The 22,967-nt window shown below is 43.0% G+C and overlaps 1 protein-coding gene across 3 annotated transcripts in view; it reads left to right on the forward strand.

Annotated features, from left to right (window-relative positions):
• Window positions 1-22,967, forward strand: part of brsk2b (BR serine/threonine kinase 2b) — a 927,534-nt gene that overhangs the window by 482,302 nt on the left and 422,265 nt on the right. For 2 of the 3 annotated variants that reach the window (XM_070899634.1, XM_070899633.1), the window contains exon 4: window positions 16,515-16,631. In XM_070899634.1, the coding sequence (XP_070755735.1) occupies window positions 16,515-16,631 (117 nt within the window). Of the gene's footprint in view, window positions 1-16,510; window positions 16,632-22,967 lie in introns of those variants that run through there. The other variant, XM_070899635.1, reaches the window with a different exon arrangement.

Below are 22,967 nucleotides of genomic sequence, written 5' to 3' on the forward strand. Positions count from 1 at the left end.
GCTACTAACACTTAAACTATGAAACCACTCGCACCGCAGTGGTAGAAGTAGATGCAATTTTTTTCATGAGGTAGATTATCATTTTCACTGGCCGATAATCTGGCAGGGCAGATCACCCTCCTGTTATGGGACCGGCCTGATTTTCATTCCATTGATTTTAATTGAACAGGTTCTACAACAGGTGGATGGTCTGCCCCACCAGGTTACCGCCCAGGCAGTGAAAATTATAATCTACCCATGTGGGTGTAGGATCTAAATTAATCAGCAGAAGTGCTGGGAGTCGAGCTGTTAACATTGGATCCGGCGGTAAATGCTTCTCTTTATTACTCGCCTATGAAGGGTCAACGGCAATAGATTCAAGATAATCAATTTTGTTTTAATAATGTTTGAAAGAACTATAGAACTTGAGGGCTAAGATCAAAGTCCTTTCTTAATTAGCCCATGGCAAACTATTGGTATCTAAGTTTTTCTTGTATAAAAATTGGAACCTTACAATTTCCTAATTTGTGACGGATCATTTCCTGTGAAGATTTCAGCCTCTGAGTTTGCATTTCTATTTAAATAGCAACTTACTTCCACTTACAGTAGATTGAGTTGAAATGGATGATGGATTAACAATCGCTATCAGTTAATGTTAGCTCTTTTCATAAACAGCTTCATAAACAGCTACCTATTGGCTAACTGGGGAGTTTGTTGCAAGATTTTGACCCAATCTAAGGGTTCAGATGATTTCACAAGCCATTAAGTCAAAGCCCAACATTCACTGTAGGTTTAAACTCCATGATGATTTTTAAATATACTATATAGTATATATTTGTTCGCCTCCTGTGTCATTGCTTATAGAAAAAAATATTATGCCTGTTTTTCATAACTGCCTCATTTCTTGCCAATACCTTGGTAACTCTTTACATTTTCCATATTATCTGGGCACTTATCACATTGCTGTTTGTGGGACCTTGTTGTGCGCAATTTGGATGCCGCGCTTCCTAAGTTACTACAGTGACTCTCCCTCCCTTCCTTCCTTCCTTCCTTCCTTCCTTCCTTCCTTCCTTCCTTCCTTCCTTCCTTCCTTCCTTCCTTCCTTCCTTCCTTCCTTCCTTCCTTTCTTCCTGATATGTCCTTACTATACAGTATAAATGCACACGAGGCCCATACTTGAGAGAAGGTCACTATGTGACCAGTTACCTTTATTACCAAGACCTCAAGTGAAGAAGGTGGGTGGCGCTTCCCCTTTTATACCTGAAAGTCCAGGTTAGGAGTGTCTCCCACAAGTTCAGCCCCTTGTGGTCAATGTTCTCAAGGTGTACAACTTAGGTCAGTTTATACATGGGTTACAATGATAGTTGAATACATGACACTTCCTTTCTTCCTTCCTTCCTTTCTTCCTTCCTTTCTTCCTTCCTTTCTTTTCTCTCTCCAACTCTTTAGATTTCTTTCTTCAATTTTCTGTTTTCTTTTGCCGGCTCTCTCTTCAGATTCCTTCATTTCTGTCTGTATCCCGCTGTCTTTCTGCATGTCTCTCACTCTTTCTCACTTCCCTTTAAAATGTCTCTCACTCTGTCCTTTTCCTCCCCTTTCCCAAGGAAACCTGATCAGAAACTCAAAGCGCTGAACAGTGGTGTGTGGCTGTGACCATGGAGGAGTAAACAGCCTGGGGCCACGATGTGGGAACACGTGGATTGGGGAGAAGATGGGGACATTTTTTTTTAATTAGTCCGTTTAAAAAAAATAAATAAATAGAGGCCTTGTAACCCTCAAAGGATCTTGGGGCACAGGTGAAGGAACTGGGTCAGAACCTATGAGCAGTGGGTCTTGGGGCTGAGCCCTGGAAACAGATTTTACATCAACTGAGCAACAGGCCTGAAGAGGGCAGGCTGGGTGTGAGGAGAAGAGAGGACAGGACCGGGTCGGGAGGGATTGGAACAGTGGTCGACATTGAAGGTGAAGGAGCAAAAGAGGATGCTGAGGAGAAACGGCACTCAAGGATAGAGGACGATGATCAGGAGATATGCCGATGGCGAGTTGGCAAGGGATCAAAGCAGGTCAGTGAGTGAACTTGGCAGACTCAGGCCTGGGAGGGACTAGAGCAGAGCTGAGGCTCGGTCCACGAGCGAATCTGAGATTTTTTTATAGTATCGAAGATATACTTTTACTCATGGGGTATTCTATTTTTTGTTACTGCCACTCGCTGTCAGTGCAATCCTTGCCCTTGATGTATTAACACCTTCTGATCTCAACAAAGCAGTATTAAGGAATTTGATTAGGGGTTTTGCATACTCAGTACATCTCAGAAGATCTTATCAGTTATACTGCTGTCTAAATATTCAGCATGCTATGAGCCAAGAAACTGTTTGATATAAATCACTGAAATAAAGTGATTTTAGGTTTCAAGTGCAACAACACTGAACACTATTAAATTATATGCACAATCTGGATGTCAAAAGATTCAAATCACATAAACATGCCCGGTATAAACTGGGATGAAATACATCATTTTATTTAATCATTATGGCTGTGATTTCAGTAACTAGATTGATATGAAGATAATCGATTTCAAAGGGAAAATTGCTGAGTTTGAAGTTATGAACATAAGAAAATAAGAAATAGGAGCAGGAGTAAGTCATGGGGCCTTCAAGCCTTCCCCACCATTCAGTAAGATCATGGCTGAATGTCTACATAAACCCCACCTTCCTGCACTATTCCCATATCCCTTGATTCTCTTAGTGCCCAAAAAACTTGAATATACTCAATGACTGACCAGCCACAGGCATCTGGGAATTCCAAAGATTCACAACCCTCTGAGGGAAGAAATTTCTCCCCCTCTCAGTCCTAAATGGCCAACCCCTTATCCTGAGACTATGCCCCTTGATTTTAAACTACATTTGTAGATTTTGAATTATTGCTGTAATTGAACACCATGATTCTAAAATTTGTGATTAAATAGTGATGTCCAGTTACTTTAGTTGCAAATTATTTCATACTTATACAAGAAATAACTTTACATACTGTGCCCAAATGGGTGTGTATTTGGTGTGTAACCATGGCATTTTTTAGAATGTAAAATTTTTGGTGCAATTAATTTCAATGGTCTGTTTGTTTAAATATGTTAAAACAGTGTCAGTTTTATACTACAATATTGAGCACATGTTTGTAATCAAATGAAGACTTTCAATAAACAAATAGTTAAAACTTATTTATAAACTTAATATGAATGCTTGAGTGCCTGCACATTTGTCTGTGTATCAGTCTGCATCGTTGTGTCTGGATATCATCTGTGTTTGCCTGTTTTTGTATCTGCCCACGTGCCTTTCCAACTATTTGCCCTTGTGTTATTAAGTCATCTAGTCTCATCGACTAAATATTTTATTTCTCAATTCCTCACTCAGTATTCACCTTATCTATTTCAAAATATTATTGATGATGCATCAGTAGTTCAATGGAATCTGGAAGTAGTCATCACCCTTTCTAGTGAATAGTCACTTATAATGGTCAAAATCAGCTTTCCAAAACTGCAATATGATACTCTACAATTGCTCGTGTTTCTAATGATCATTGCAGTTTGGGTTTAATGCTCACTCTCCCATTGCAGGAAGACATTTTGCTCAGCTATACACATGGTTAACCTGCAGGAATTAGTGGGTGAATGATCCTGACAATGCCTCATAACATACAAAGAAATGCCGGAAACATACAGCAAGTCTGTCAGCATCTACAGAGAGAAAAGACTTAATGTTTCAGGATTTCTAGCATTTGCAAGTTATTCTTTTCACCATGCTAGGACTGCGATATTAGCATGGGAATGGCTGCTAAGTTCTGCTGAGCATCCTGAGCGTGACTCAGTGACAGTACTGCACAGCAGTGCAGCTTCGCACTTGCCAGCATTCTTACAGTGTCGAACAGAAATGAGCTGATTGATCAACTGCTCACCCCGTCCTCCTAACATAGAGATCTGATTCTCTTCCCAATGTAGGGATCAAATTCTCTTCCCAATGCAGGGATCAAATTCTCCTTCCATATGGCCTGTTGTGGAAAAATATTTCCGAGACTGTATAATATATAAAGAGAGGTTTATTAAATCGGAGACAAAGCTTTGGGAGAAGTGTTAAAGACCCCTGTCTTTGAACCATCTTCTCAAATTGGTATCTGCAGTGAAGTTCTTTTATCTTACAAATTACGTCACTTTACAACACATGCTTTAGCACTACAAAGCTGTTACTATCGAAGACTAAGCTTCTGATATTAACCATCCTGCATTATGACAGGACAGTATAAACAAGTGCAGGTCTTTTGGCACCGGTATAAACAAACATACCCAGCACTTAACTCTCCAGTGTTCATTATCTCACTTTCCTATCTCCATAACTCATGGCCAGCATACCTTAAAGTCTAACTGGTTTTTTTTATATCGAGCATAATGCATCAGTATTGTCCCTTACAAAATTCATTAAAGGGGAAAATAAAACAAATGTTTGGTCCCGTATACTAGTCCAGTATATGTCCAAAAATCCGCTCCAACAATATTCACCCTTTTGGTCCTGGATGATGCTCATGAAATCCAGATGACCACAATGATAGTATCATATTGTCATATATTCGTCCTTTGGGGTATGTTACTTCCCTGATGTTCCGTATGTCCACCTTGCCTGTAGCTCTAGGCTACCCTTCAAAGATAGTGGTCGGTGTCATCGTTGTCTGTTTCTTCATCCATGGTGTCTTCAGGTATTTCCATCAGGTGTGCTTCTTCTTCGGCGATTACACTGGCTACTGGCATCAGTAGAGCCATCATAACTTTACAGCAGATATTAAAACACCCGATAATCAGACAGCAAATAATTATTATTACAACCAGAATAATTACTCCATGCATAAGATAGGACCCCCAGGATCCCCCTAACAGCCAGTCAAACCAGCCAGATCCTCCTGCTGTCGTGGATAACTTCTTTACCTCCCTTCTTATGTGATCAGCGAGGTTGGTTATGTTTTCTGAATTATCGGGAGAAGTGCAACATTCAGCTCCAATTAAGGCACATTGTGCGTATGGCTACCATTTCAGCCGTTATGCCCTCCATTGCTTCAGCAGTGTCGTTAACTATCTGTTCCAGTACCCTCTCTAGGTTACGTAATTCATCCATGGTGCGTCCTATCCCAAATGGGAGCACCATGACCCCAAAAGATCTCGTCTTAGTCGACCTGGTGTCTGTACTTCTGCTAAAGTACATACCCGTCTGACAAAAGGGGACCACATATCCCAAATAACAGGACCCCCTCCAGTTCTGAGGCAACCAGGGGTAGGCCTTATGCCCGCACACAAAATAAGTGCCATTGTATGCTGTTAGATTCGATCCCAATCTCTCTCTCAGCCCCCGTCGCCACCTAATCTTAGGGTCCCAGTCCTGGCTACTTGTCTGATTCTTCAAACCCTCTATTTCAAAGAACTCCTGGTTTATTGTTTTGCTGGCTATTATGTTCCACCTGGCGAGGTTAAAGTATCCTGCTACAAAACCTGTTTCCTCACCGGTCAGGTTTCTAGTGAAACAAATGTCAGCGGTGGGCCTTCCAACTCCTGAGGTGTTGGTCAAAACCAGGAACGGGGGTCGTACCGACCTATTGTATTCCAGCTGGTACCATCCGTCAAATGCATCCAAAAGGTAACCCCTCCCCGATCTCCATGTTTCTTTATCCCCACTCTGGTTCCAAGTATCATTTACTTCCCCTGTACCGTTTTGTCGCATTACTCACTCTGCTACTTCCGAGATGTTAAGGGAGATTGACCTCAAAGGGATGCCTCCTTTGCAATGTATGGGGATGTGCGAACATACCCAGCAACTAGAAAAGTTCTCATTTTGCGCATAAACATAAGACATGTACAAAAAGGTATTCACATGTAACTCTCGTTTCGGTCTAGCTAGCAGGCCGGACCTAACACGAACCATGATAATCGCACCAATCGCAATATATAGTTTCATCTTATTACTCTATAATTAACAAATAGTCAAAGGCAAAATGGCCGTATGGCTTGCTTGAAGAATCTCTCGCTGTCAATCTGTAAATAGACAAACAACAACAACTAATAAGGTTCAAAAACCTTAAGCTGGGTCCAATGCTTCCATTGTCCGTTCCCTTTAACATCGATGCAGGCACAAGTGTCCCTGCTAATTATAACCTCATACGGTCCTATCCATTTTTGGGGCAAACCCCGGTTTTCCCGGGAGGACCCTTACCATAACGCGACTTCCCGCCAACGGAACTTCAGGGAGCTTTGTAAGCTCTGCTTCCGCGTCTCTTTCTTCCTGATTGTTCCTAACTAATTTACGCATCCCTTTTAATTGAGTACTTAGTTCCAAAACATACCGTTTTATTTTGTCTTTTAATGGGCCTACATGTTATGATGTTCTCTGGTAATTGCATCGCCCTTCCTGTCATTAGTTCATAAGGAGTTAATCCGGTTGTCGGTTTGTCGTGGCTCTTAACTTCATCAATATAATGGGTAATACTTCTGTCCACGTTTTTCCTGACATTTGCATGGCCTTTGCCAGGGCATTCTTAAGGGTACGGTTCATGCGCTCTACCATCCCAGAACTCTGCGGGTGGTAGGGGATGTGGAATTTTTGTTTTATGCCCATCAGCTGGCATATTGTTTTTACAATTTTTCCGGTGAAGTGGATGCCTTGGTCGGAATCTATTTGAAGAGGCACTCCCCATCGGGGAATCACCTGCTCGGTCAATATCCTTGCCACTGTTGAGGCAGTGCAATCACGTGTGGGGAAAGCTTCCACCCACCGGGTAAATTGATCTATAATCACTAGGCAATATCTTTTTCCATGGGATGGGGGCAAAGGACCTGTGAAATCAATTTTTACGTGTTCCCATGGCCCCCCGTGGACGGGGCTGGTGTCCCATTTTAATTTTAATGGGCCTGCCTGGATTATATTGTGCGCACGTAACGCATCGATGGCAATATTTGGCAATATCTCTCCCCATCCCTTTCAACCACCAATCTCTCCCAAGACTCCCGGTCATGGCCTCTCATCCTGAATGAGACAGGCCATGATGCAACTCCAATAAGGTATTCTGTATGCATTCAGGTGCCATTACCTTGTCGTTTCGTCTCCAAACGTTATCCTTCCCTTGCGTTGTGCCCTGCTTTGTCCACATACCTATTTCTTCCTCAGAAGTGTCCTGGTGTAGTTTCTCAATACTTATCTGTTCGTCTCGGGCCCCAGCGGCACTGACTTAATTTTAATAATTTAAAATCATTATCAATGGAGAGTGTTTTTTTTACCTCTTCAAAAATGTTTTTCAATTAAACCAATATCTTTTTCACAGCTGATATCAACTGGTATTTAGTAAGTTATGTCTTTATCCATCACAAACACCCCTTCTCCCCCATGCTGTCATATTTTGTCTGTGCCCAGACCCCGGGCACAGAGGCACATATGCCTCCATACCCTCCAGTCCCGATAAGCCAGTCAGTTTTTGTGGCTGTAGCTACACCTATACTGTCCACATGGTGGGCTAGCTGTCCTAAATCTCCCTTACTGCCATCCGCCTTTAGCCATGTCAGTTTCCCCTTGCCGCAATCAATCAGGGCCTTAAATTCCCTCATTACATCATTCCCCAATATTGTTCCCTCACGATTCTTGCATACGTAAAATCTCATGGGTATATATAAGTTATCAATTTCCACCAATTGGGTGGTGCTCAGGTAGGCCAGTGTGGGCCGTCCATCTATTCTGTTTATCAAAGCCTTCTTGTCGGTGACGGGAAGGGGCATATGGATATTGAGGCTCCCGTGTCCACTAGCATCTCACACTGTCGGCCCCCTACTAGTGCAGACACATATATCCTTCCCTCCTTTTTACTTTGTACAGGGGCCGCCGGACATCACAAGGTGGCTTTGTACGCCTGCCACTTCTGGTATTCCTGTTTTGACAGGGTCCTTGCCTTATTAGGATAGCCATTTTTACCATAGCATGTCGCTTCCAGGTGCCCTTTCTTACCACAATACGTACATTGCTTTTCACTCTCTTTCCCTTTGCATTCCCTGGCAAAATGGCCCGGTTTTCCACAATTATGGCAAGTCCCCCTTTTCTGCCCTCCTCCTGTTCCCGTGGCAGAGACCTTTACCTGCTTTATCTTTTTCTTTTCTAAACTGCTAAAGCTTACTGTTTTAGCCTTTTTCAAAAGTCCCTTTTACACCTTCACAGATAGCTCACCACTCGCCCAGGAGTTTGACCTGATCCCTGAAGGTATTTCTAAATTTAAAACTCTTTTTTTTTTTTACTGAGCTAGAAGCTTTCGTGTCAAGGTTTTACATAAAGGAAAATGGGAGCATTTTAAAAGGCATTCTTTATCTCATTCCTGGACTAAATTTATGTCTTTCAACCCAATTGCATGTTTTCTTTCAACAAGTAAGTGAGCGTGTCAAATCTTTTTTTTTACTACCGGGACCATGTATTTTTATCTTTTACTCAACAAACCTATCCTTTGTGCATTTCCTAGCTCCGTAACTTATCATCCGAATATATCCACACCTTCGTTTCTAACTTAAAATGTAATACCATAAGGTTCACAGTTTCTTAAACTTCCCACATACAGGACAACACTACGAAGGGTTAAAAAAAACAACATTTCACTCTATTTAGAAAGAGTGGGTGGAGCTACAACAGGCAGGCAACTCCACACCTTCTTAAAACAGGCTTTCATTCATTCCACAGTCAAAATCACTTGAGTACTCTCTTCATTCAAAATAGACACTCACAAAAGTCTCTCTTCATGTCTGGATCCATATGTCACTTAAGATAGTCACTATCAGCTTTTTTTCTGGCATTATGTAATTACGCAAGTTACAATTAATGATAGGAATTAATTAATGACCCGGGCAGCCCGCATTTTACATTCCCTTCCTTACCTTCCATGTTCGCCAGTCTCGGACGTTTCCCTTTGTTTCTGTAATGCTCACGGCCACGACTACTCTGTGGAGACCCTTTGTCTTCGCAACAAAGCTAGCGTGTTTCCTTACCACCGGAGTTTTCGGCTCTAGGTTGGATCGATCAGTTCCCTTCCGCACCGACCTTATTTACTAAAGGGACAACTCAAACTGGTTAGTCAGCCTCTTCCCACTATCTGTTTACTCGCATCTTATACACTATCCCGTCGTGCCCGTACACCTCTCTTTTCAGTCTCTAACACCAGATTCCAGATACTGTCTTAAGTGATCACGTCTGATCGGACAGTATCCTGTTCCCGTGATGCCATTTTGTTGTGGAAAAATATTTCCGAGACTGTATAATATATAAAGAGAGGTTTATTAAATCGGAGACAAAGCTTTGGGAGAAGTGTTAAAGACCCCTGTCTTTGAACCATCTTCTCAAATTGGTATCTGCAGTGAAGTTCTTTTATCTTACAAATTACGTCACTTTACAACACATGCTTTAGCACTACAAAGCTGTTACTATCGAAGACTAAGCTTTTGATATTAACCATCCTGCATTGTGACAGGGCAGTATAAACAAGTGCAGATCTTTTGGCACCGGTATAAACAAACATACCCAGCACTTAACTCTCCAGTGTTCATTATCTCACTTTCCTATCTCCATAACTCAAGGCCAGCATACCTTAAAGTCTAACTGTTTTTTTTAATATCGAGCATAATGCATCAGTATTGTCCCTTACAAAATTCATTAAAGGGGAAAATAAAACAAATGTTTGGTCTCGTATACTAGTCCAGTATATGTCCAAAAATCCGCTCCAACATGGCCCAATAAGAATTTTGCTGGTTTTAATATTAGTGATTTTATTTTTTCCATTCATACATACTGTACGGCAAGATCAAGTCTGGAAATGTCCCATTCCTAATTTGCCCGATGATTTCAACTCCAAAGATGAAGAAGGTCAAACTGAATGTGACAAAAGTGACATTGATTAAAGCAAATGTGTGAGGACTGTAGATCAGAATGCGGCATTGATGAAGATGATGAGCTCAAAATCATTCTTATTACAACAACTGATAATAGCATAATGACGCATGATCTAATATGAGAGAGGGCAGAGTAGAATGTGAAGGTTAAACAAAAATGAAACCTGAATTAGGGGACATGGTGGATTGCCCTGCTTTCTATGTTGCAGTGCATGCCAGTTCTGAAAGCCTCCATTTAGAGAACTGTTATTGATCTGAAATGCTGCTGGACATGGCCCTTGCTTCTGAAACGTTTCATCAGATCGCAGAAATAGTGGTTGTACTTCACTCAATCAAGTTGGCTAGAGGCTTAATGCCACAGAGATACCAACCTTCTTAGAGCTGATGCTGACCATAAAGTTTATTATCACTCAGTTGGATGACCTTCATATGGCTATTTGCTCCAGCCATCAGAAACTGGATAAAGAAGCAAGGGTCCAATAATCTAAATGCTCTGCTCCAGTAGCTACACAATCCAGAAGTTGCTTCTTCAAACACCGACACATATGATATTTTATTAATTGATGTACCTGCTGTAAGGAAAAAGTTGCTCATTGTCAGAACAGTTGGTAGGCTCCCTTGTGTGACTCTCGAGTCTGACTCTGCGATAATGCCAGCAGGTATTCCAACTGCAGCAGTGCCAACATCAACGAGTCCAAGAAAAATGAAACACTCGCTGGAGCAATCATTGGAGCTGGTAATACAGGCATCTGTTTCCTGGTCACCTGCCTCTGCTGTGCCCAACACTAACAATCTTCATTCAGTTTGGAGACATGCAGGAAGCATGTGGGCCCTGTAGAGATTACATAGTTGTTTTGTGTCAATAATAGCAATTTCTGTTCAGGCCGAGCATGCATTTTCAGCAGCAGGAATAATTTCTACAAAACTCTATTTGTGCCTTAGTGATGGCACTCCGATTTTTTTAAACATAGAAACATAGAAAATAGGTGCAGGAGTAGGCCATTCGGCCCTTCGAGCCTGCACCACCATTCAATAAGATCATGGCTGATCATTCCTTCAGTACCCCTTTCCTGCTTTCTCTCCATACCCCTTGATCCCCTTAACCGTAAGAGCCATAACTCCCTCTTGAATATATCCAGTGAACTGGCATCAACAACTCTCTGCAGCAGGGAATTCCACAGGTTAACAACTCTCTGAGTGAAGAAGTTTCTCCTCATCTCAGTCCTAAATGGACTACCCCTTATCCGAAGACTATGTCCCCTGGTTCTGGACTTCTCCAACATCGGGAACATTCTTCCCGCACCTAACCTGTCCAGTCCCGTCAGAATCTTATATGTTTCTATGAGATCCCCTCTCATCCTTTTAAACTCCAGTGAATAAAGGCCCAGTTTATCCAGTCTCTCCTCATATGACAGCCCAGCCATCCCTGGAATCAGTCTGGTGAACCTCAATAGCAAGAACGTCCTTCCTCAGACTAGGAGACCAAAACTGAACACAATATTCCAGGTGAGGCCTCATTAAGGCCCTGTACAACTGTAGTAAGACCTCCCTGCTTCTCTATTCAAATCCCCTAGCTATGAAGGCCAACATACCATTTGCCTTCTGTACCGCATGCTGTACCTGCGTGCCCACTTTCAGTGATTGATGAACCATGACACCCAGGTCTCGTTGCACTTCCCCTTTTCCTAGTCTGTCACCATTCAGATAATATTCTGCCTTCGTGTTTTTTCCCCCAAAATGGATAACCTCACATTTATCCACATTATACTGCATCTGCCATGCATTTGCCCACTCACCTAACCTGTCCAAGTCACCCTGCAGCCTCTTAGCGTCCTCCTCACAGCTCACACCGCCACCCAGTTTAGTGTCATCTGCAAACTTAGAGATATTACACTCTATCCCTTCTTCCAAATCGTTAATGTATATTGTAAAGAGCTGGGGTCCCAGCACTGAGCCCTGCGGCACTCTACTAGTCACTGCCTGCCATTCTGAAAAGGACCTGTTTATCCCGACTCTCTGCTTCCTGTCTGCCAACCAGTTCCCTATCCACGTCAGTATATTACTCCCAATACCATGTGCTTTGACTTTGCACAACAATCTCTTGTGCGGGACCTTGTCAAAAGCCTTCTGAAAGTCCAAATACACCACATCCACTGGTTCTCCCTTGTCCACTCTGCTAGTTACATCCTCAAAAAATTCCAGAAGATTCGTCAAGCATGATTTCCCTTTCATAAATCCATGCTGACTTGGACCGATCCTGTCACTGCTTTCCAAATGCGCTGCTATTTCATCCTTCATGATCGATTTCAACATTTTACCCACTACTGATGTCAAGCTAGCCTGTCTATAATTACTCGTTTTCTCTCTCCCTCCTTTTTTAAAAAGTGGTGTTACATTAGCTACCTTCCAGTCCATGGTAACTGATCCAGAGTCGATAGACTGTTGGAAAATGATCACCAATGCATCCACTATTTCTAGGGCCACTTCCTTGAGCACTGTGGGATGCAGACTATCAAGCCCCGGGGATTTATCGGCCTTCAATCCCATCAATTCCCCTAACACAATTTCCCGCCCAATAAGGGATATCCTTCAGTTCCTCCTTCTCACTAGACCCACTATCCCCTAGTACCTTTGGAAGGTTATTTGTATCTTCCTTCGTGAAGACACAACTGAAGTATTTGTTCAATTGGTCTGCTATTTCTTTGCTCCCCGTTATAAATTCACCTGAATCCGACTGCAAGGGACCTACGTTTGTCTTTACGAATGTTTTTCTCCTCACATATTTATGGAAGCTTTTGCAGTCAGTTTTTATATTCCCTGCAAGCTTCCTCTCGTACTCTATTTTCCCCTTCTTAATTAAACATTTAGTCCTCCTCTGTTGAATTCTAAATTTCTCCCAGTCCTCAGGTTTGTTGCTTTTTCTAGCTAATTTATATGCCTCTTTTAACACTATCCTTAATTTCCCTTGTTAGCCACGGCTGAGCCACCTTCCCAGTTTTATTTTTACTCCAGACAGGGATGTACATTTGCTGAAGTTCATCCATGTGATCTTTAAATGTTTGCCATTGCTTATCCACCGTCAACCCTTTGAGTATCGTTTGCCAGTCTATTCTAGCCAATTCACGCCTCATACCGTCGAAGTTATCTTTCCTTAAGCTCAGGACTCTAGTTTCCGAATTAACTTTGTCACTCTCCAGCTTAATAAGGAATTCTACCATATAATGGTCACTTTTCCTCGCACAACAAGATTGCTAATTAGTTACTTCTCATTACACATCATCCAGTCTAGGATGGCCAGCTCTCTGGTTGGTTCCTCTACATATTGGTCTAGAAAACCATCCCTAATACACTCCAGGAAATCCTCCTCCACTGCATTGCTAACAGTTAGGTTAGCCCAATCAATGTGTAGATTAAAGCCGCCCATGATTACTGCTGTACCTTTATTGCACACATCCCTTATTTCATGGTTGATGCTGTCCCCAACCTCACTACTACTATTTGGTGGTCTATACACAACTCCCACTAGCGTTTTCTGCCCTTTGGAATTCCGCAGCTCCACCCATAATGATTCCACATCATCCAGGCTAATGTCCTTCCTTACAATTGCATTGATTTCATCTTTAACCAGCAACGCCACCCCGCCTCCTTTTCCTTTCTGTCTATCCTTCCTAAATGCTGAATACCCTTGGATGTTGAGTTCCCAGCCTTGGTCTCCCTGGAGCCATGTCTCCGTGATGCCAATCACATCCGTTAACTGCTATCTGCGCAGTTAATTCATCCACCTTATTCTGAATACTCCTTGCATTGAGGCACAGAGCCTTCAGGCTTGTTTTTTTTAAACACACTTTGCCCCTTTAGAATTTTGCTGTAATGTAACGATTAACAATGATTAACACTATAATGATATGAATACAATGTTACACATTGGAATGCTGATGTACATACAAAAGCAAAATACTGCGGATGCTGGAATCTGAACTAAAAACAGAAAATGCTGGAAATCTTAATGGATCAAGCAGCATCTGTGGAGAGAAACAGAGTTAATGTTTCAGGTCAATGACTCTTCGTCAGAACTATGCTTATGTATATGTTGCCTTGCATTATCCTGAGTCGAAAAATAGACACACATTTGTGTAGCAACCAGGAAATGGTCGAGCAGGTCAGAGTCAGAGAACACTTTGGCAAGAGTGACCATAATATGGTAAAGTTTGAAGTTAGGCTAATAATGGAAAAGAGAATGAGCACATCCAACTTTAGAATGGCAGATTATGAAGAAGCTGCATTGAGCAGCAGCATTGAGATTCGGCCGCCTGAGGAAAAGAGTGTTTGAAGACCAGGCACTCAAATCTGCCACCAAGCTCATGGTCTACAGGGCTATAATAATACATGCCCTCCTGTATGGCTCAGAGACATGGACCATGTACAGTAGACACCTCAAGTCGCTGAAGAAATACCACCAACGATGTCTCTGCAAGATCCTACAAATCCCCTGGGAGGATATTAGCGTCCCCGACCAGGCCAACATCCCCAGCATTGAAGCACTGACCACACTTGATCAGCTCCGCTGGGCAGGCCACATTGTCCGCATGCCAGACACGAGACTCCCAAAGTAAGCACTCTCTTCGGAACTCCTTCACGGCAAACAAGCCAAAGGTGGGCAGAGGAAACATTACAAGGACACCCTCAAAGCCTCCCTGATAAAGTGCAACATCCCCACTGACACCTGGGAGTCCCTGGCCAAAGACCGCCCAAGTGGAGGAAGTGCATCCGGGAGGGCGCTGAGCACCTCGAGTCTCATCGCCGAGAGTGTGCAGAAATCAAGCGCAGGCAATGGAAAGAGCGTGCGGCAAACCTGTCCCACCCTCCCTTACCCTCAACGATTATCTGTCCCACCTGTGACAGGGACTGTGACTCTCATATTGGACTGTACAGCCACTTAAGGACTCATTTTAAGAGTGGAAGCAAGTCTTCCTCGATTCCGCGGGACTGCCTATGATGATGATGATGAGAAGAGAAAAGCATGGAAGAAAGGTGGATCATGTTTACAAATGCCCCACACACAGTACAGAATAGATACAAACTATAGGAAAGAAGCATAACTGAGGGGAAACGCTGCGGCCAACAATAGAAGTAATCCAGGGAATAAAGGCAAATAATACATTTTCCTAAAGTACAAAGCTATCTTGATGGTCCAAGGTGACTATAAAAATAAGGTAAAGGCGGTTAAGAAACTGGTCAGGAGAACTAAAATAGCAAATGTGATTAAGATAGGAGGGAATATTAAGTGGCACGAATTTCTATAAATATATTTTCAGCTAGCAAATGGCAAATGAAAAGTTGGGGCCATTGAACTATACCAAAGGTTACCAAAGGTGACCAAAGGATAATAAATATACAAAGTGAATTATTTTTCTCTGTGTTCATGGCATGATCAAGGGAAGGCTCTACAGAAAGGAGGGGAATTTCTAGGGAATCAGGTGCTGAACATATTGTATATAAACTATTTTAAAAAACTGTAGAGATTGAAGTAAAGCAAGGAATGCAAAAATTTGAAATTAAAACAAAACACAGTGGGGTCTTTTTTCGACGACACCTGATAACAGGCGTGAAGTGGTCGGCACGCTGGATTTGCATGCCAGGAGGAGGCCTGTGGACCATCCTAAATTCGTCTTTGTGGGAATAACTCTGGCATGCTGCAGGCACCAGTTGGGCACCCGCCACATCTCGCCGGCCGATCCAAGCCCTTTGAGCATCCGAGCCAGGTATGCCCAGAGTATGGGAAGAGAAGGCAAGGCAAATGGGAGTTGAGAGGTGCACATGGGCTGGCAGTAACCCATGGTATGAATGTGGAGGCAGGAGGAACACTTCTGCTCCTGGAGCCACATTGAGGTGAGGTTAAAAAAGACTTGCCTCTTTACCAGCTTCTTTGCTGGTTTTAAGGACTACTGATTGGGCCACTATAGAGCCTCAAATACTAGTCACAGCCCACGCAATCCAAGCTCCGACTAGTCTTATTGAATTTTCCAGAAATGGATGCAGCACCTGAATTTCAATATTGAAATGAGGCCTGCGCTTCTTTCTGGCGAGCACCTGGGTTGCCTGAAAAAAGGTCCTGACCAATTTAGTGGCTCAATTTGTCATTGTTACGTCCGCTTTATGCCCATAAAATGAGTGCAACCGTGCTGAATCTATGTTCAAGTAAATGCGTAGCGGGTCGGTCAGCGTCTGAAAGAGAAAGGTATCTGAATACTTTGAATGGAGCCCTTTATGAGAACTTTGAATTTTGATGAAGGGTCTAATACACAAAGTTGACCAGTATATTGTTTCAGATGCTGACTGACCAGTTGTGTATTTTGAGCATTTTCTTTCTTCTAAAAAAAAATTTATCTTGTGGCGCTTTTCCCACTTGAGATGCAAAAAAACAGTCGACGGTTTAGCCGACTAAACTCAGCGTACAGTTACACAGTGATTGAAAGTAAAACACTTTGAGCAGGACTAGACTGGAAGGCAAATCAAGTGTATCTTGGTTCTTTCCAGTTAAATGGAGGTTGTGAGGGTAAACCTTAGTAATTCTCACCCTGTCTTTTCCCTACAGCCACAGGGACTTGAAACCTGAAAATTTATTGTTGGATGAAAAGAATAACATCAGAATAGCGGACTTCGGAATGGCTTCACTGCAGGTCGGAGACAGCTTGTTAGAAACCAGCTGTGGGTGAGTTCTTACTTTGCTGTTGTAATAAAGGAAACAAAATATGTTTTAATAATTGCCTGCTTCAGAAGTTTAATTTGTTCACATCAACTGCATTATTTATTTTAATGCAAATAGCTAGCACAAATATACAAACAACATTTTTGAAAACTCATTTATTTATTGAGTGCGTGTTATAAATCAGAGCGGAATGTATTGTGACTTACTGAGATATCGTCACATCTCATAAAATGTATTTCTTTCTTGAACTCCCATTAATCTTGATTTAGATTTTGAAAGTGCTCAGTGTTTTAGCGGCATTTAACTATTATAAACAGCATTCGCTGTTGATTTTCATTCAAACAACGGTTCTGGTAATAATTCACAGACACTGTGTCAGACAAGTAACTCTTTATAACACTGACAGCAACAAATGGCAACTCAGCAAAATATATGAGGCTATTATCTTCCAATGACAACGTTGCATGAAATAATTTTTCACTGTGGAATGCATCTTAATCCATCTCAATGAATAACCCGAGAGATTGTGCTACCCTTCCAAGTTCAAAGTTACTGTAAACTGTGGAGTCATCAAAGCAGAGATGCAAAAACTTTTTAAAAAATTCCCTTCAATATTAGGCAGCTTGAAAGTTTTACAGTAAAAGAAAATATGACTATATTGGAAAAATATGGTTTGGTTATCGCCTTGCTTGAGTTTGACTGCTACCCTACACATGGGTGTAGTGACAGCAGAATACATAGAGGATGCTCATCAGAAAGCAGAAGATAATTCCAGAGTGCCACCGGGCTTGATGACCAACGGTACCAGTGGATTTTAAACTTGCTGTCACAAACGGGAATTCCTGTTGCTGCTGTCTTTAATTTACACAACACTAGTGGGGAAATATAATTAATATTTTTTTAAAACATTATTGATTATGAAATTCCAAATACCTTTTTTATTACTTGTTTGCGTGTTTTTTTTCCTCATCAATTTTCTCCCCATCTCTCCCAAAGTTGCTGACTTTTGCTTGGGACATGGTTATACCGGTGCTGGCAGCTCTCTGGCACCTCGTCCAAGTGACGGTTCTTCATGTGTGTGCCTGGACTGCGAGGAACAGCAGGCCATTCAATCGTGGGAGGCATCAAGGCCGAATGCAATTCTGTTCACATGCACTTTCCAGCAGAGGTCAGTAGAGGGCGATCAAGAGCAGCAACTACATCTGATATTTCCCATCCTCAATATGCCTTCTGGAGCACTGTCATTGCTCCTCCAGCTGAGAACAGCTACCCCAGCAAAGACCTCGGACCTGCTGGTCTGTATGGCTTACAGCTGCACCATGCAGTGCCTTTGGCCACTAGGCCATTGTGGAAGCGTCTGTATGTACAACAACAACAACAACAACTTATATTTATATAGCGCCTTTAACAGAATAAAACTTCCCAAGGTGCTTCATAGGAACATTATCAAAAAGTACATTTTTTTTTTACATACAATTATTTTTAGCCATGGTTATGGGTAGGTCATATAACTACAACATTTTTGCGCAAATTTATAAATGAACAAAATTGGTTACACACCTAGGCAGCAGGGTATTCGATATAACCATATGGCTGAAAATTTCACCAAGAGTGAATTTAAGATCAGTTAATGAAGACAAGTTATTGGTAATTCACTGTCACCATCTGAACATACCTGCAGTTCATCAGGATTGCCTAATATTGTTTTGCCTTTCAGTCAGAAGTCTTTGGTTGAAATTCGTTAATGCACGTGCTTATTTGAGATAATTGTAGAAGCATTTATGAGATAAACAATGAAATCGACAGCAAACCTACTGAAAGGAACAGACCAGTGCTGTTGTTTAATACAGAAGCGTTACCTCACACACATCCAGGGTCACTGCAAATACATGGATGGCCATCAACTCCAAATCACTTCAACTGAGACTCATTCACTTTGGTTTTCAAATGTGATCTTCCAGGTAACTCATTCCTAAAAATGAGCAGCATGTTTAAAGGAATTTGAAACCTGTCAATCTTGAATCACAAATCTCACTCCTAATATTTCCTTGATGTTGGTCTGCACAAGTGACTTGATAGATCTGCATATTTGTATTTTATCTTTTTGAAATAACCATGTGACCCTATACTTTCTGGCATAGTCATTTTATTTTCACTGAATTTTGTACTCAAAGTGAGGGACATTGCTGGTGAGGAATTAACATTTTAGGCTCTTGGGGGCCGAAGTTCGGTAACGCCCCGTTTGGGGGCGGTAATCAAGGCCAGGCGTCCTGGTCGCAAAATTGGGGTTACTGCCCCCTAAAGGAAGTGGAGCGCAATATCGTGCACTCCACTTTCTCTTGGGAGCGGGACCGGGGCAATAAGCGCGTGAATCTTCCAGTGCGATGCGGAGCGCCACAGAGCGCCATGTAGTGCTGGCACAAACACAGGGCCTTCCCCTTCATTAAAGGGCACGCTGTGAGCTCTGCAGTGGAGCGAAGGGCCACCACTACACCACTTTGGATGTGAGGTGCCGTGGCCGCAGTCCAGCACAGAAGCAGAGTGCGGGGTTGCATCATCGCGAACCCTGCAAAATCGTCAACGAAAGGTCGGCAATTTAAAAAAATGACGGCACGCACCTCCCCTTTACTTTTCATCGCACGAGCAGAGTGCGGCCCGGTTGAACATTGCCCGCGGAGGCTTCGCGCGGCGCTTCCTAATTTCCTCTCCAGGGCGAAAACGGGTTGCTGCGCACGGTGATGATGTCATCATCGCCGATGCAGCAGCCTGGGGCGCTACCGGTGAGAGTGGGACGCTGCCGGTTTGTGCTTCCGCAAACTGCCACGTAATTTCACTGGAGGCCCCCCACCCCCCCCCCCCGGGCGAAAAATCATTTACGCCCTGATAATGGCGCTAACGGGAGGCACAAACAAACAATGCAAATTTCTCCCCCTTGGTGTCAGCATCAAGCACTCGTGGGCCAGGGAAAATATAGATTAGTGGCCTGACACTGCCTCAAACCCAAGACTGTACTCAAACCCACTGTACTCAAAGACACTGCCTCAAACCCACTACTGTAGCAGTGACATTTTCAGGATGCGCCATCCTGTGTGTCTCGTCAATGCAAATTAGTGACGAGCTGTACACAATTTTGTGTTGTGCATTTACCCACAGCCAGCAGATTAGAGAGAGTTTGTAGTCACATCATTCTGTGCTAAATTATGCCCAGCTCGCAGAGACGAAAAGGACTAACCTACGATGTTATTATAATGATTAGATTATTCACAAAGGGAAGGATGCCTCCAACTCAGGATTCTTCCAGTTCATTGCATCAATAAAATGAGCATAATTACCACCAATCAGTGTGTACAATATTTCAAACATTCTCATGTATAGTAAAGCCAATTGGTAACTGTGTCGTGATAGGACAAAGGTTTTTTATAAACTTTCTCCACTTATTTCTCACTGTTTGCGCAGTCTGGGTAAATTGAGAGCCTCTCCCTACAGTGCTTTGAAAATGATTTAAAAATGAGCTGTGACATAAAGCTGTAGCAATATATTTATCAAGAATTCATACTGTGTGCAAAACCAGAAAGTGTACAAGAACTGCATCTAGAAATGATCAGATGGTAGAGAGTTCAGCAGTGCGTCTGATCTCACTGATTTCTGAAACTCTTACCTTCCTTTTATTAGAACATTAGGCCATCAATGACATTATTCGCACAGCTATTTTTTTTTTTAAAAGGAATGTTATTTCTGCCAAGATGGCTACTAGGGGCTGGAAATTCGGCAACTTGTGCCCAGTTTTTTGGCAATATTTAGCCGTTTTTGACGGAAAACGACGAACCAGGAAATTCGGAGAAGTCTTGCGCCGGCAGTTTTTAAGTACCGCTGGGGAGCGGAACGCCAGCGTACAAGACTGGAAAAAGCACTTTCACCAAAAATTTGGCTCACAGCTCACCCGTAGTTAGGACGGAAAAAAAAAACGCCAGGGAAAAACCTGCGTTGCAGCCATATGAAGACTTGCAAAAAGTTAAGTTAAAGTTTTTATTTTTTAATTCTTTTGCAGCAATTAATTAGTTAAATGGCTTGTAAATGTTTTGTGATTTTTTGAATTTTTGTTTTTTGCAATTTTTTGGGGTGTTTCCCCCCCTCCCTAGGCCCAACTGGCAGCGGTATCGGCCTCGGAGAAAAGTTGCCGAAGATTCATGGGTTTGCGCTACAAATCCTCGTGCTGTGCCGATTTTTATCGCTGGGCGCATTTTAGCCCGAATTTTAGGCCTCGTAGCAATAGCGGAGTTATAGCAGTATTTTTGGTGAAAAAATATCGTTATGACCAAAAATTGCTATGCCGCTATGACGCAGTTTAGGAGACTAGACCCTAGTCTCCTAAACTGCGGAAAATATGAGGGTGAAGACACAGCCAAATGAATGATCAAATGGGCAGTAAATCAGAAACTGCTTTACATCTCTGAGTGGTCACACACCCTTCATTTATTTACTCCCTTTTATACAGCATATCAGCAGTGAACAAAATTATTTGTTCAGAAATTAAGTTGCTACCCTCAAATTGAGTTGGAAGGTCTGTGACAGCGCTAGACATGAAGTGATTGCCACAGCTCCAGATACCCTGATTGGTGTGTATATGGACCTGGAGTTGTCAAATTGACAGGCTGCATTTTACACCTCATTTTACATTTGACTTGATGTGACTTGAAAGTCCCACTGCCTGACATCTCGGTGTGCCTCTGCTACTCTCGGGGACAATGCTACCGAGAGGCAGGGCTGCCTTAGCCTCCCGTGCACTGAATGAGGCCTCGCCATGCTACAGGGTCAGGAGTGGAGAAAATTGCTGCTTTCAGTCTGATCCATTGTGGTCTCTTAAAGAGCTAGGAATTGGGCACTAGATGTCAAATTCTGTCATGTGTAATAACAGGGTGCAACTAAATCCCCGATTGTGCAATGAAGGCATTCCTCATCATGCACCAGCCAAGTTGGGAATGACTAGAGCAGAACACAGTTCAAGAGAATTAACTCGCAGAAAGTAAACACAGCAAGAACGGAGTGAAAAGAGCAAATGCTGGAATCTGAAATGAAAGCAGAATAAAATGGACGTACATGTGAAGCCTGTCAGTTTCTGAAAAGAGAAAAGGCAGGTCTTGAAGAAGAATAGACTTTTTTTAAAGGTCACTTTAAGAGACATAGGAGCCGAAATTCATCACCTCACCGCCCGCCGCCACCAACTACCATCCACTGCCGCCGGCATTGCTCTTCTTGATCTGCCCAGTGCCACATTCGAGGTGGCCTGGAACGGGAGGGAGGGGAGAGCCACCGGGAACCGTCAGCGGACGGCCGAATGGTGCAACTGAGCTCCCGCCCGCCGAGCTCCCAGATTCCTGCGGGCGGACTCGGCGGCAGAACGGGGGTGAACGGCTGCGTGGAGGCTGGTCTGTCCCCTACGGTAAGTATGAAAAACCTGAAATAAAAGGTAAGTGAACATTTTTTTTTTTTTAATTTCCACAGCGACTTGCCTGCAATAGGTCCCCTGGAGGCCTTCCAATAGTTTTTTTATTTTTTTACTGCTGCATTTTTTTTTTCAGTTCTTCGACTCGCCATGGGCCCGACTCCATCCTCGGCGGCACTTGGGCAGCAGCCGTCTCTGCCGCCGAGAATGAGACCTCCCAGATTGGCAGCGCACGTCGTCCATTTGCCGCCCGCCGACCTTCGAGGGTCCTCGGCGATGAATATCCCGCCCAAAGTTCCGTCAGGTACCTCGGCGGCACGTTGGGTGACACATGAGCGGGCGGAGGCCTTGATGAAAATCGGCCCCATAGGCCCTGAATTTACATTGACGCTGGAGTAGCATTTCTACTTTGTGACGCCTGAAAATTGGGGCGACTCCTGCTTATGCCAGGTTTCCAGCTGTAGTTGCTGCAGCAGCGTTTCTGAAGACTCTTCGATCTGTGTGCCTGTACTGCGTGGACTTGTTTTCATTTATGCAAATGAGGGGAAACATCATAAGCAGGCCGAAATCTCATGGTTTGCATTTCCAGTGCGCCAAGGTTAAGTTGGAACAAAATAAATGAGGTGACGCCATTGGCAGCATCAGCTGATACTGACGGAGGTGCTTCTAGTTTGTAGCCTGGAGAAGTTTTAAGCAGTAATTGCTTTTTTTGAAGAGCTGTTTTGGAGCACTGTTCTTTTTTGCAGAGCGCCAGTACAGAGCTGACCTTGCCTCCGAGAGCTTGAGGGTTGAAAGACCATTGTAACATTATTGCTTCCACTCAAAGTAAGAGGTTCTGTGTCAGCACAATGGAATACCCAAAGGACATTCCTTGTTACCTATTTTCAGAGGTGGAG

This window comes from Pristiophorus japonicus, chromosome 14, assembly GCF_044704955.1.
Source record: "Pristiophorus japonicus isolate sPriJap1 chromosome 14, sPriJap1.hap1, whole genome shotgun sequence".
Taxonomy (NCBI): Eukaryota; Metazoa; Chordata; class Chondrichthyes; family Pristiophoridae; genus Pristiophorus; species Pristiophorus japonicus.